We start from the raw sequence: 14,049 nt of genomic DNA, 5'->3' as shown, positions 1-14,049 counted from the left end.
ATGACCCTGAATAAATACAATCAAGAGGATACCATAGCAAGTGTCAAATATCACACATCTAAACCCTCTTATTATTTCATATGTACTCTCAAATGAAATTAATAGGCTTGAGAAAGATTCTGCAGAGTAAGAAATTTCTTATCCTAGGGAAAACTAACATGCCTTCTGCTACTGCCCCCACAGCCAGAATAACTGAGAAAGTAAAAAGCTCGGGAATGTGATGGTAGAGGTGACAAGATGGGTGAACAGGCTGTGCTCCTGGGTTAGTACTGTGGTTACTCATCTGTGCATAAACCTAAAAAAGAATGATTAATTATTTCTTCGTGTAAGACACTCAAAGATTAATTTACAAAGAGGCAAAACCTTTGGTTTTCCTTACTGCTCCTCTTAATTGCTTTCCCCTACCCACCAGAAAAGCAGCAGCAGCAACAGGCTCTTAGGACCACTGCAGTTTACACATACAGGTATTTTAGCACAAAAGGGAGAGCAGCAAGTCAAGAATGCAGAGTAGCAGATTATGTTCTGAGGAGAAACAAAACATTTACCCAAGATGGGAAGGAAATAACGTAAGATAGATATATATATATACACATGATATATATATTATACACATAGAAAAGCTTGGGATGAGATGGGGGATAACTACATAGAATCAATATGTTTGAAGTAATAGCCTTGACTTAAAGAATATCCATTCAAGATTTCATTTAAAGCCGACATTAAACCCTATTGGTATCAATCAGGTTTTGGGATTAAAAAAAAAACACAAAAAACCCTTTGGTTTTTAAACACTTAAGCTTAACTAACATTTGCTTTCTCAAATTTGTAGCCATAGAAATGCAAGTGACAAACTAGCTCAGCCATAGTAGAAACTGTGCACTCAACAAATCTAACAAGAGATACCATATAATCATGTTCCCTGCCACTGCTCGTCCCGAGGTCTGTGCCAAACCAGGAAACACTTGCTCCTGTACCTTAATAGCCCTGCTGTGTGCTTCCCTGCCCCTACTGCTGTGCTGTTTCACAGTCGTATGTAATTGCATTTATTTATATCAGACCACAGGCTAACAAGACGGCTCTTGTCTCTGAGAGCACTCACCTATACACATTCCTGCTTTAAATGTTTCTCTTCATTTTTTCCTTTTCTGGATATATTCCTATATAATTTTCCATGCATTAGCTACCCTATTGCTCCTAAAGCTACGCTGCAGGAAGAAAAACAAAAAATTCCTTCTTCGAAAAGAAGATAATTTAATTTCAATCTTAATTTCTTTGCACAACTATACTAGCAAAATAATCAGAAACACAGTATCCGAGCAGTTAACGGTAGCACAGAAATGACACTAACACTGCTTGCAGGTGCCTTTCACAGCACGCTCCCAAATCCCCACTCGTCCAGCTACCATGCCCTCATAGTCCACACGCTCAGCTTTTGTTCCATGGGAAATCAAAGGGGGCAAGGAGATAGTGAGCATCTGCATTGTGTCCCAGTGTTTAGGCGGAGTCCAAAGAGATAAAGACCCAGATTATGCACACGTATAAAGTATTTAGGGGCCCAGATTTCAGTTTAAGTGATTTCACTTTGGATGCAAACACCAGGATGAATCCTAGTCTTTGTTAGCAACTAACTGCTCACCCATCCCTTCATTTTTGGTATGGTGCGTAATAGCTTTTTCCTTCTTGTCTGCTCAACTGGGTCCAATTATTTGCTTTTTAAATGTGAGCTCTACAATTCTAAGATCCATACACATTCCCGCTAAATCAGATTGAGAACCACATTGTGATTTTACAGAAGAAAATATTACCAAGTTGTCTTTGTGACAGAACACTGAGTAGGTATAAAATTGCAATGGTCTCTATGCCAGGTTTTTTTTTTAAACTCTCTGCTTGTAAGATGAAAGCCTAATTTGATATTTTTGTAGTTATATAACAGTTCTAATATTTTGTGACATTTTGTATTGTGACACTATAGATGAAATTGTCATCGGACTGACACCCTTTACTGTTTATTCCTTAATTACAACTGTTAACAACACTGCAGAGAAGCGTGCTAATCTGCCATCACATATTATGAAAACAACGTTATTGTTACAAACACCAACACCCACTCAACAGGATATTTCTAAGATGGTAGTTTCTGTAAAAACTTATCAGTTTAATGGACACTTCAATAGAAAAAGTTTTAAATGAACTCTTAGTATTCCCGTTGAAAACATACAACAATTTTATATCACAGCTGAAGTTTTGATTTTATTGCATCAGCGATTCTTCAGCTAATTTAAATTCAGACAAAACTGAGTGCCTAATTTCAGGGAGAACAGGGTCTGCAGATTTTGGTACTTAAAGACTACCCAAACTTCCTATAGTTTTCAGGTAGAACTTAGTTCTCTAACTCCCCATGAACAGCTAATCAGTGAATAACTTAACTCTGTCTAATTAACTTAATGAACTCAAGCTTTTAGTGCACTGATCCAAAGCTGTCAGGACGCTTATGAGAAGTGTTGCTAAAAAGTACCCCAGTTTCAATAAAAGTCATTAAAACATTATATCTCTCTATAAAAAAATTATATCTCTATGTAGCACGGAGACGCATAGACCAGTTCACTAGAAAAATTTGTAATAATTACATTTCATATCCTCAAACACTGACAGAGGTAATTTTTTTTCCTCCTACTTCCAGGCTGGAGGTGGAAGTTTGTTGTTGTATATGAGATCAAATTTTAACAATATATTGACTCAAGTCCAGGTTCTTATTCTAAAAAAAAAAAAAAAAAAAAAAGGTTTTTTTTTTCCCCTAGGTTTCCTTTGCTTAGGAAGGATTAAATTTCTGCAGGCCAAGTCACACACCTGGAATGATCTTCCACTGAACTGATACTTTAAAAAGCACTGCACCAGAGCAATGAAATTTTCATACGGAGTTAGCCCACTGTACAGTCAAAACTCACTGATACTGCACCTCTGTAGGAAGAAGCAGAAGAGCTGTTCAATGGCTCAAAATGAAAATACTATCTCCTCAACTTCTATATATGCTTGGTTCTTGGACAGCTGCTGCCAGCTACCTTTCAGTTTGCTTCTTTCAAACTTTTTGTGCCTAAGCAAAAGTTCTCACTTTTAGATTATGTCTATGTAAAGAAAATAGCACTAAGAGCAGACTAGAAGTAGTAAAAAACCCTAGAGATTTGTTTAGTTTTTCTTGTCTTTATCCACCCATTAGACAGGAAATACAAAGTAGGCAGCAGGAGGCTGGGAAAAGCAGCAGTGGTTACTGGGGTGAGGTGTAGAAGCAATGAAAGGGGCAATGACAAAAGTCAGGGAAAATGATGCAGAAACTCAAAGTGTTCCTTCTACAACTGCTCTCATGAAGGTTTTTACACAGGTTCCTGTTGCTAAGCCAAGACTACTCTGATGTGAACAACCTGCCTTTCCAGTAAATTCTTCCTTTTTCCCTCATCCACAGAGACATATAGCACAGATGACGGCGGTGAAGAAAGATAATGCATGAATCTGTCTTTACTTATCGTGCTTATATGTAGAAGCGGAGGATTAAAAATAACCTAAAACTCTTCTCATACTGAAAATGCAATTGCCTTGGTGGGTTTCTATACACCAGTGTTTCTCACTTTTGATCCTAAAAGCCCCTTTGAGCGTTGCTTCTCTAATACAGAATAAAGAATTGTACACAATGCGACAATGGAAACAAATTATCCAATATAGTTCATTTTCATTTAAATGATTTACATTACAATTTAATGGCATGGTATTCCGTTGCCTGATCTGGATGATCTCGTCTGCTTAAACTACAAATTACAAAACAAAATGAAACTAGAACGTTTATTTTTGTGAATCTTCTTCAGGGTAGCTTATGTTCAGTTTTGTAGTTTTCATTTTCGTAAAACCAATAGGAACTTCTGCTCTTCCTAAAAGAAACTGTTCCCACTTGGGAAGAGATTCTTTTATTGATGCCCAATAGAGAGTCTGAGAAAGATATAAGAAAAAATAAACTTAATTTCAAAATCTGTATCAGCCTGTTTAAAAACAATATAGATATACAATGCATTATTAAATCTCGCCTTACGAGTGAAGCATGAAATTTCAAATCTCTTGTATGATACAAAATACCAGCTTGGAAAGATTTCATTCTGCAGCATCAACTGTGAAGTGACTGAATGTGCCCTCTTGTGGTAAGCAATAGATTAGTTTAGACGCTCACAGCAGTTTTAATAAAATATTTTCCATGATAATAAACTTTTCCAAAAGCAGCTTTTATTTTTAAGTACATATGTTACTGGAATTTAATTTTGAAGTGGAAAAAACTGTTTAATGTTATAAATGAAAAGTGTTATGCAAATTGGTTGTCCTATGAAAGTTTGCAGTAAAGTAGTTCAAAATATTTGAGTAAAATTTTAGACGTGATAAATCACTGATGAAGTAATCTGTTCCGGTATTTGAATCACAAATTGTAAAAAAAAAAAAAAAAAATCTGTATAATTATCCTGTGGTCTAGGAAAACGACTGTGGATTATCTAATCCCTTCTCTGCGTTACCCTGTGTCTCTGAGTAATAAATTTAATGTTTTTATCTGTGGAAAAGACATACCGTTCATCATTTTTGTGTTGGTGTCCTAAGGACAACTTTGTTGTTTGTAGGATTTTGAAGAAAATTTTAAGTGCCACGTATCATCTTTTTCCAGAAAATAAGGTGATCAAAGAGCTGTATTAAAGCCAACACTTTAATCCATCTACCAATGTAAGTATTTTTAGACATTGACATCCATTCAGAAAAAAGTGATTTTATAGAAAACATTTATGGTACATATGTATTGAGCCTTTTTTTCTTTACTTGTTTAAGTATATAATGTAGAAGCAGTGTACCACAAAACTGAACATCTCCCTGCAGAGTATTAGATTCCTGGCTAATCATTTTGATCTTTACATATAACTCAGATATAACTATGGCTCTTGCAGATTTACAAAAATATTTTCTTCAACAGATTTACTCAAAGAATCTTTTCTGACAAGCATATGTGCTGTCACACAAAACTACTCGACTTAGCAAGCTGGGGATCCATTATAGCCATAACTTTCAAAGTATATTAATACAGACACATATATGGCTGAGCGAAATATGCTCAGAAGTGTTTTGGAACAAAGCACGTACAAGAATTTTGTACCACGAAAGAAAGTTTTCTTTTTCCACTATTTATAGTACTCTTCTCTAGAAGTTTAAAAAAGGCTGAAATAGGATCTTCTCCTTCAAATAGTATCTCTGTTCTCTCTAAAATTCAACCGCTGCTGCAGAGTGTAGACATCTCTGCAGCCATAAGCAATTGCTCTGCATTCTCCAATTTGTGTGGAGTTTGGTCTGTGTGCCACAAATGGCCGAACACCTAACATAGGACAGAGGGAGAAGCAGTCCAAAACTGACCCAAACAGCTCTAGAGGTGCCTTGAAAATCCTCGAGGAGTCTAAAACTACTTCTGAATACAGTCAGAATAGGTTCAATATTAGTAGCTTGGCATCTTTCTTAGCATCATTCAAGATGTATAAGTATCTAGGAAAAAATGTAGACTTTTGCCTAAAAATCTCTAAAAAAAATATTTTTAAAAAAATCATTGAATGGGCATACTCAGCGTGCATCCTGTCACAGTGATAGGAGTAGGCTATTTAAAAAATGCAAGGACAGACAAAAACTTTAAACAGTAACCAGAACAAGAAGTGATGCCTCTCATTTAAGTAATAGCCTAAGCATTACAACACTTGCCCAGCAGGTGTGAAACTCATGTAAAATACACCTCTCTTCACAAGCTGACAGCACTAAAATCTATACCTTTCCCCTCCTTTGACAGTGTCCTAGCACACAAACTAGTGTGGGACACTCCGTGTTACTATGCCTGTGGAAACTAAGCCACCATACAACGAAGAATACACAAACCACTGGTGCAAGAAACACAAGTGGGAATCTGACGTAGTGGCCCTGTGGTTGTTTAGTTTGCAGCAGGAAGAGCTGTGCTCCAATTCCTGCTCCCAGGACTGTTTCTGTCCTCATCATTCATTCATCACTTCAGCAAAAATCAAGCGTTCCTACTGTAGTAGTACTTTTCGTAAGTTCCCAGACAACCATAAAATAACCCTGAGAAGTAAAAATTTCTCTGTTCATGCTGATAGACTGTTGACCCTGAAATGTAAAAATGACAGTCTGTGGCAAACTGAAAACGGGATGACCATATAAAACAAATTAACTAGATCTGACATAAACACAGTAATCTTCTGATATTCATAATATTCATTTTTATATTTGACTTCATTTTTAAACAGAAGTTTGTATAGGTCTGAAAGATGCTAAATATTTCCACCAGTATGCTCCAGAATCTAGGGACCTTGCCCCAGAATTTAGGTTCAGCTTGCTACACGGTACACAGGCCTTTGGCTATACCAGTCACTGGATTTTAAAATCAATTATTTTCACTTTAAGAACATGCTTCAGGGGGAAAAAAAGCAAAATATTTGGTAAACAGCAAATGAAAAGACAGAATTCTAGGACTTACTTCTAACTTAACAGTATCGGGATGTGGAAATAAATACACTCTTTCTTGCAGCTTTTTTTCTGCTGCTTCTATATCCTAAAACACAGGCAAAGCACATTTTAAAAACAAACAAACACTGGCAATATTAAAGGGAAAATGCACACTCACATGAAGACATTTAATTAAATGAACTCATTACAGCTAAACAGCATTCAAGTAACGCTGAAGTTCACATCTTTCTGTTTAGTCAGTCTGAAATCCAACTTGTACTAGTAAGACTAACATCTTACAGTTTCTAAATATGTTTGCTGTACCTTTTTGATACAAGAATAAATTTCACAACCACGTAAGTTGCTGCACATTTGTTGCTGCAAAACACCATTATTTTTTCTGGACACTAGGATATATTACAGTTAAACTCTGTTCTCTAAAACTCAAAAAAATGGCGGGGGAACAGAATGGTTTTCTCTGTGCTGCATGAAGACTGAAGTATGTGTTCTAGCTACTGTAACTGTAAAGTAACTAGGCAAATTATGTGCAAGATCTTTACTCCTCAAGACAAAGATGACTTGCTAATATGCATGCATAACATGTGCACAAAAATGTAGAGCTGCAGCAAGCTGTTCACCAGACAAACTTGGATGACAATGCACCTCACATAGCTTTTTTACAAAAAAATCAGTATTTGGGTTTCAGCTTGTCCAGTGGATGTGTGCTGGATTCACAAAAGCCTAAATACATTTTTAAAAAAAGAAACAACCAAAAAACAACATTAACAAACAAATCAAAACATCCCCCCAAACTAACCGCCTTCCCCCTTTAAAGTTCTGACCCGTTCCTGTGGGCTTAGTTCCATACCCAAACATTGAAGAGATTGAGTGGTGGGCAGATGAAGAGAGACAGAAAGGGACGTGGGAGTGGGGTGTGAAGAAGCCAAAGCTGAACAGAGTGGAGGGGGAAAGAAAGTATAGCAGATGGCAGAGTTGGGAGCAGAGAGCGGGTGTGAAGAGTACAACAGAAAAACTAAATGAGAGAGGAAATTCCCCAAAGGGACTTCCCAAATATTCACCACCACTGCCGCTGAAAAGAAGAGTGAGATTCTGGAGGAGCATAAGAGAGACCAGACATGATTACTGGTACTGAATATTAGCCAATCTGAATACATCAACAAGTAAACAGTGCTCGACTCAAGTTTAGTTCAAAAAATATGACTCAAATTCAGTAGAGTATGATTAATAAAAGCAAAAATCAGCCTTACTGTTAGCTGAAGTTCAACTTAGTGATACAGACACACTCAGTTCATTCAGTTTACAGTGTTCATCTTATTCTATTTCATTAATTCCTTGTACGGCATGATTGTGTGCTCTTGTACATAAGTACAAATCAAATCTAAGCAAAACTGTTCTCCCTTTTCTACAGCAAAGTGCAAACCCTTGTAGGAAGTTAAAGGATGTCTGAGAAAGAGCAAACTAAGTCTCAGATTTATCCAAACCCTTGGAAGTAGCAAGCGGCTGCTGCTTTTCAGGTGAGAAAAGACAAACAGGCAGTAAACGTAAGGGGGGGAATATGGGCAAAGATGAAAGCCATTTGAAGTCACAATGTCAAAATAACAGAGGACAATACAGACTTAACTAACCTAAGCAACGAATTTCACTGTTGCACGTACTTAGAACAGATATACCACAAATAGCACCAAACGAAGCTCATATCAGTATGGCTCAGACCAAGTCTGGAGAAGTTATCACCATACTGAAAAGAAGGACCAATCAGTAATGTTCACTTCAGATTCCTTCAAAGGATTTTCCTCCTTTCTGATTCCTTCTTCCTAATTCCTGTAGAAATTTTCACAGGAAGGAAGAATACCAATCAAGTTCACTATTTTTTTATATACTCAGCAAAGTCATTGGAATATTTACGGTGATAGGAAATGAGTGTCTTTCAGGCAAGAAAGGAGACAGCAGTTGTGCATATATGTTTAGTAGAGAAGGTCACTTTGGCATAGCCTAGATATTGGATGTGTCTTTTCGTTGCTCACTCTAGTTTGTATGTTGTGCAGTCTATTGTCATTCAGAATACTGATTTAATGACAGACAGTGAAAGAAATTTTTGCTGGAAGGTGTAGCATGCTTTAGAAAATAACTGGAACTACTGAAAGATTAGATGGCACTTCTTGTGTGTCTATACAACTGGTGAGCTTGTAGGAAAAAGAAATCCCTGTCATCAACATAAAAATAAATACATCAGCAGCGTAAACTTCTTCGTAAAAACCAGCAAATCTAGTATGTCACAATACTGAAAAAAGAGAGCATCTTACAACGCTTCCCCTAAAACCACAAGGACTGGAATGAAAACAATTCAAGACCCTTCCCCAGAGGTAAAATTGAATGCATGACACATGCATCACTTTTAGGGGACCAAATTCAGCTGTCACTTATATTGACTTCAGTCTGGCAGAATCACACTTAAATAATTCTAGAATTACAGGCCTGTGAAAGAAAGCAAATTTGGTCTAAATTACCTTCCCAATACTAACAACTATATAGTATATTCTTTCTTTTCTATTTCATGTTATAAGCTGTTGCACAGTAATACATATTTCTAAACACAAGAAATATTACCGACAAACAAATGTCATAAATTAGACTATAAATACTAGTCTAATTTCTGCTTTTATTATAACAACATTATATAAGTACCAAATGATACGGATTTCCCTAATCTGCAGTCTCCCTCTAAACACATCAAGGAAAATACTACAGTGATTATGTTAAAATGCTGAACAAGTGCTTATAATGTTAAAATTTCTATTTAAAAAAAAATATGTTTAGTTCCTTGCTTCCTACTGATTAGTAAATAAATTCATTTTGAAATGCTTTCCTGTGCATAAATATCAACTAGCACAGAGAAAGAAAAATGTCTTTTGCTATGATCGCATACTGAAAACAACTGATTTTGCTTACATGCAGAAAAACAGAAATGCAAATAAAAAAATAACACTTCATCATGTCCATGTATTTTTGAGTAGGCCAAATCAACAACTCTCCACATGGTAACTGTGAAATGTACAGTGCCTGGTATCAGGAACAATATTCTGAAGCTGGCACATTAATCAGTCTTGTTTTCAAGCTTCTCATATATTATTCTGCATAGATTTTTTTTTTCCCTGTTTTCTTCTGTTATCAGAAAGCATCTGCAGGAGTGCATGCCTGTTAAAACTAGTATAAAATTAATAGATTTAAACTGATTTATGCTACTTTATCCTGCAACAGAATTTGTTTTGATACATATGTTTTTGCTTTTTTTCCGTACAAACACCAACATTTTTGACACTTGAAAGGAACAATTTTGAGGATGTGACAGAAGATGGCAAATATCTGTTTAACTGCAAAAATATTTACACTCTGTATATGTCTGAGCTATTGTTAACAATCCCAACACAACAAGATTTCAGCATGCAGAAATATACCTTGCATTTATTATGTTTGCCTGTATATGTTAACTGAGAATGCATTTATAAAATACAAATACTTTATAAAAAACTACATTTATGAACTAAAAATCTGTTATAAAATGGATATGGAAAATGGGAGTCATAATGGCTGAAATTACTAAATTGATGGAGCATGAAGTACGGAAAAAATAAAGAAACCATCCACCTCTCCCCAGCCTTCCTCTGAAGCACCTATACTGGTCTATATCCACTACAGAGTACTTTGATCGCCCCAGCCCACAATGCATCGGTTTACCGGAGTCCAAGTTGAAAAATCTTCCTTGTCACAGAACAGTTAAGAAGGCATCCCTGATTAACTGTTCTGCCTTGTCTCCCACTCCCTAAATATAGCTTCCATTTAAATACAAAGAGGGCCTGCAATAGAATTATACCCATCCGAAATGCGAACATTTTAAATCTTAACCAGGCTCTCCATGAAGAAAAAAAAAATTTTCAGTAACACAAATTAATCACGTAATTTTCTAAAGTAAAACCTACTGTTTCAGTAAACACAATACATGCAATGTGGACCCTTAATAAGTAAGAGTTTAAAGAAAATGCATGACAGGTATGGGTTTCTGCTGTTTCCTGAAAAACCGACGAACGTTTTTCAAATGTGTGCTCATGTCAGCGGAGAAGTGCAATCTCTTCAAACTCTTGTCTAAGTTAGAGGTTCCAGAAGAGGCATTCTAGTCCCCGCCATCAAACCTAGATCTTTTTAATGGCCCGTTCTCAAACATCTGCTGAATTTACCTTAGGAAACGTAAATCTTACCTAAATACGACAATATGTATGTAGAACAGCTATTAACGTGATTAACAGCATCATCACTAGGAAGAGCCAGAAACACCAAACACTCCTTTAACAAGCTCGCAAGTCAGATTCTACACCTCTTTAAAGAAAAACATTAAACTGAGAACTTCTTCCACAGCTTCCCACAACCACAGTGGGAGAATAGTTCTTACCCTGGACTAAAAGCATCACAGGCTGGTCAGCCCCTATTTCCAAACATACCCCTATATCTTGAATCAAACTGTAAAGGTGCGGTAAGTCTTGTCAGACTAAGTTCTCTTAGGCAGACATGGAATAGCATGTGTTGCATCTCTACATGTACTTTAAAAAAAAAAAAAAAAAAGAAAAAAGATAGTAACAGCTGCCACCACGAGGCTCATACAAGAAGGGCATGGGAAATAGGTAGTGATGCCACCAGATAATAAAGACTTGTCATTTAATGCTTTGGTCAAGTTCCAGAAGAGGGAACTGTATATAGGAAAATTCAAATGATAACTATAGAGCAAACGCTTTTTAAAAAAACCTTTTAAGCTACATAACCATGACATTTCAATGCGGTTCCTGGTAGTTGCAGAAACTTACATTTAAAAGTGCTGCATTCCTTTTACGAGCTGCATCAGCTGCTTGAGTTTGCCATGTCTTTTTAGTCTTTTTGTCTCCTAGATAAGTCTCCATCTGCTGTAGCAGCTCTGATCTCTGAGACAGTCTACAAAGGAAAACATTTTGCTAAGTGGGTAGAACATTTTGCTCAGGAGCTAGAAAATAACCTTTTTACCTTACCCAGTTTTCTCAAAACTATGGGGCTAATTAAGCCGGCTGTAGGGTGGGTGTGCTGGGGGAGGGAAAAGGTACAGGCAGCCACCACCTGCTGTGCTTGCATGAAGCTATAATGTTGCAACCAGCAATCCTCATATGCTAAGGTGCTTAGAAGCACTGACTCTCCCAGAACAGGAAAAGCAGGGTGCGTTGGGGTGACTCGATCAGTACTACTCTTGCTCGTTGGCAAGTACTAGTTGTTACAAGAAAAGCAGATCTTTCTGAATCATTACTGTATTTGCTTTACAATCTGAGTTTACAGGGCAACAAAGAAGCAATTCTATAATTGAGGCACAGAGTGAGAGAATCCAATTACCTTCCTCAAATAGGAATTTCATGGTGACAGGAGGTTAACGATGGAGAACTTAAACCAGTACCACCATTGGAAGTCAAAACTCTCATCAACCTAAATACCCTTAACACCAATCCAGGATGCTAATTCCAATAGTTCATGAAGGAAGAGTGCCACCTCCTGGAACACCAACCCCTTGTTGAAATACCACCATGCTCTGTACAGAGCTCGGATTCACCGTTCACAGGATGGTTGTGTGCAGTGAGGGAGGTCTGTCAGGACCACAACGCAAAATGGTGCAAGGCAGGCCGCAGCTCTGAAACAATTACTTACATCTCTTCGTGTCTTCTAGCAAGGTGAACCTCCTGAGCCAAATAGGATGACATTTCCAGTTGCTTGCCCCAGTTTTATCACTGTATTAAAGGAAAACCAAGTGAAATTAACATCTGTGAAAGACATACATGAACATACACTTTCCAGTATTAAATAATTCCGTGTTAAAAATCTGCACGCATTATATTTATGTATCAGCTATCTACACAAAACTTATAAATTTTAATATTCACTACAAGATATTAGTACATTCTGCTTTGAATACATGCACGCTACTAATGTTCACATGTTTTAGTAAAATCTTACTGTATTCTAATAATTAATAGAGAACTAAATTTGACTTTCACATTCCAGATTTCGCATTAAGTTTTCTCAGGTTTCAGATGTTTACAATCCCCCACGGAAACTGTGCTTGCATAATTTGTGTATTCCTGTTTACATTAGTGATTTCTGGCTTTTGTCACGTTACCCTGAACACAAAGTTATACGTGCAAGTATCATTTATAACTACCTCTTACAGACACAGTGCCCTGTTCATAGGAATCTATGTTTAAGTACGGACAGATTAAACTAAATAACTTAAGCTACTAAATCAGTTTAATTTTTGAGTGCTTGAAAAATTAAGTGAAAACTTCCTGAGCTCAGCTCTTCAGCAGTGTAACACAGTACATGACAGGACACAGTTTAAATTGTTTACACCTTACTGATTTTTTTTGAGATAAGAAGGAAATCAACTGCCCACTGCATGCAAACCAAGCTCCTCCAGCACTTTTCATAGGGCTAAAAGTGTTTTACAGTCTACTATTTATTCACCTCAGAGGTGACTGCATTGTTGTCGCATCAAGTAAAATTAAAGAAAATAAAAGACCCTATTGTATGTTCACAATGTTGAAAGGTGGGAGAACTAAAAGATCTCATCAAGATACAAGAAAATTAGGAAAGGCCTCCTCTCTGTCAAGAGATCCACATGCAAATGTGAAGCAAGTTGTTTACATGTGTACCCTAACTTCGGGAGAGCCCATGTGCTACGGATACACATTTCACCACACCCTGAAAAATATTTCTATGCAACTGGCATAGTGCTAAAAGCTTCCCCTTCATTTAATAACGTGCACACTCCCTGTGTGCTCTTTCCCTCGTGCCATTTGCGAGACCAGGCTGGATCCCCACTCATCAGGCGAGGCCTTTACTGGCAACGGGAGAAACTAAAGCAGGGGGAGTGCAATCGCACGCACCTCTTTTCTTCAGGGGAGCCTAGCTTACGAACAATATAAATAAACAAGCAGCCGGTGCGGGCGCCCCCCGCCCGCAGCACCGTGGGACGACCACTTCACAGGCGTGAGGCAACCCGGGCCGGACCGCTGCGGGCCAGGCCCCGCCGGCAGCCCCAGGCTCAGACCCCGCCTGGTCGAGAGCCCTGCGGGGAACCCTCGGGTGTCGTGTGGGGTCGGCGGGGCCGGACCCTTCCCCTCCGGTCAGCGGCCCCCGAGAAAACAGCAAAGGAGCCGCCACAGGCAGCGCGGGCCAAGGGCAGCCAGGAGCCGCCCTTAGCCCCTACCATTGGGAAGCGGGGGGGGGAGGGGGAGATCTACTAGCTCCTCGGAATGTACCATCCTGTTGGACCGAGAGGGGAGAATACAAGAAAGAAAAATGAATAAATACACAGACCTAGTTTACCTTCAGCCTCGCCGCCTTCGAAAAGGAAGGCAACTGCCCACCATGGTCTCCACGACGCCTTAACCGTCCCCACCTCCCCCGCTGTCATGGAGACGGCCGGAAAGGTGGAGCCTTGCCGTAGGCGCT

General features: G+C 38.1%; 1 protein-coding gene across 3 annotated transcripts; it reads right to left on the bottom strand.

The window, feature by feature from the left end:
- Window positions 1-1,147: 1,147 nt before the first annotated feature.
- CEP15 (centrosomal protein 15) lies at window positions 1,148-14,024 on the bottom strand. 3 transcript variants are annotated; one of them, XM_074602921.1, is made up of 5 exons: window positions 13,915-14,021; window positions 12,247-12,326; window positions 11,388-11,511; window positions 6,545-6,619; window positions 1,148-3,975 (listed from the first exon to the last, which is right to left on the bottom strand). In XM_074602921.1, the coding sequence occupies exons 2-5, from the start codon at window positions 12,297-12,299 to the stop codon at window positions 3,832-3,834; spliced, it is 396 nt and encodes a 131-aa protein (XP_074459022.1). In that variant the 5' UTR covers window positions 12,300-12,326; window positions 13,915-14,021; the 3' UTR covers window positions 1,148-3,831. The 3 variants fall into 3 exon arrangements, with proteins under 3 accessions (XP_074459022.1, XP_074459023.1, XP_074459024.1); XM_074602922.1 differs by having other exon boundaries at window positions 2,792-3,975; window positions 13,924-14,024; XM_074602923.1 differs by lacking the exon at window positions 13,915-14,021 and adding an exon at window positions 13,482-13,615 and having other exon boundaries at window positions 2,798-3,975.
- Window positions 14,025-14,049: the final 25 nt, after the last annotated feature.

Source organism: Larus michahellis, chromosome 10, assembly GCF_964199755.1.
Source record: "Larus michahellis chromosome 10, bLarMic1.1, whole genome shotgun sequence".
NCBI classification, from domain to species: domain Eukaryota; kingdom Metazoa; phylum Chordata; class Aves; order Charadriiformes; family Laridae; genus Larus; species Larus michahellis.
The sequence above is the reverse complement of the archived record's forward strand: the minus strand, read 5'-3'. Positions and strand labels throughout refer to the sequence as shown.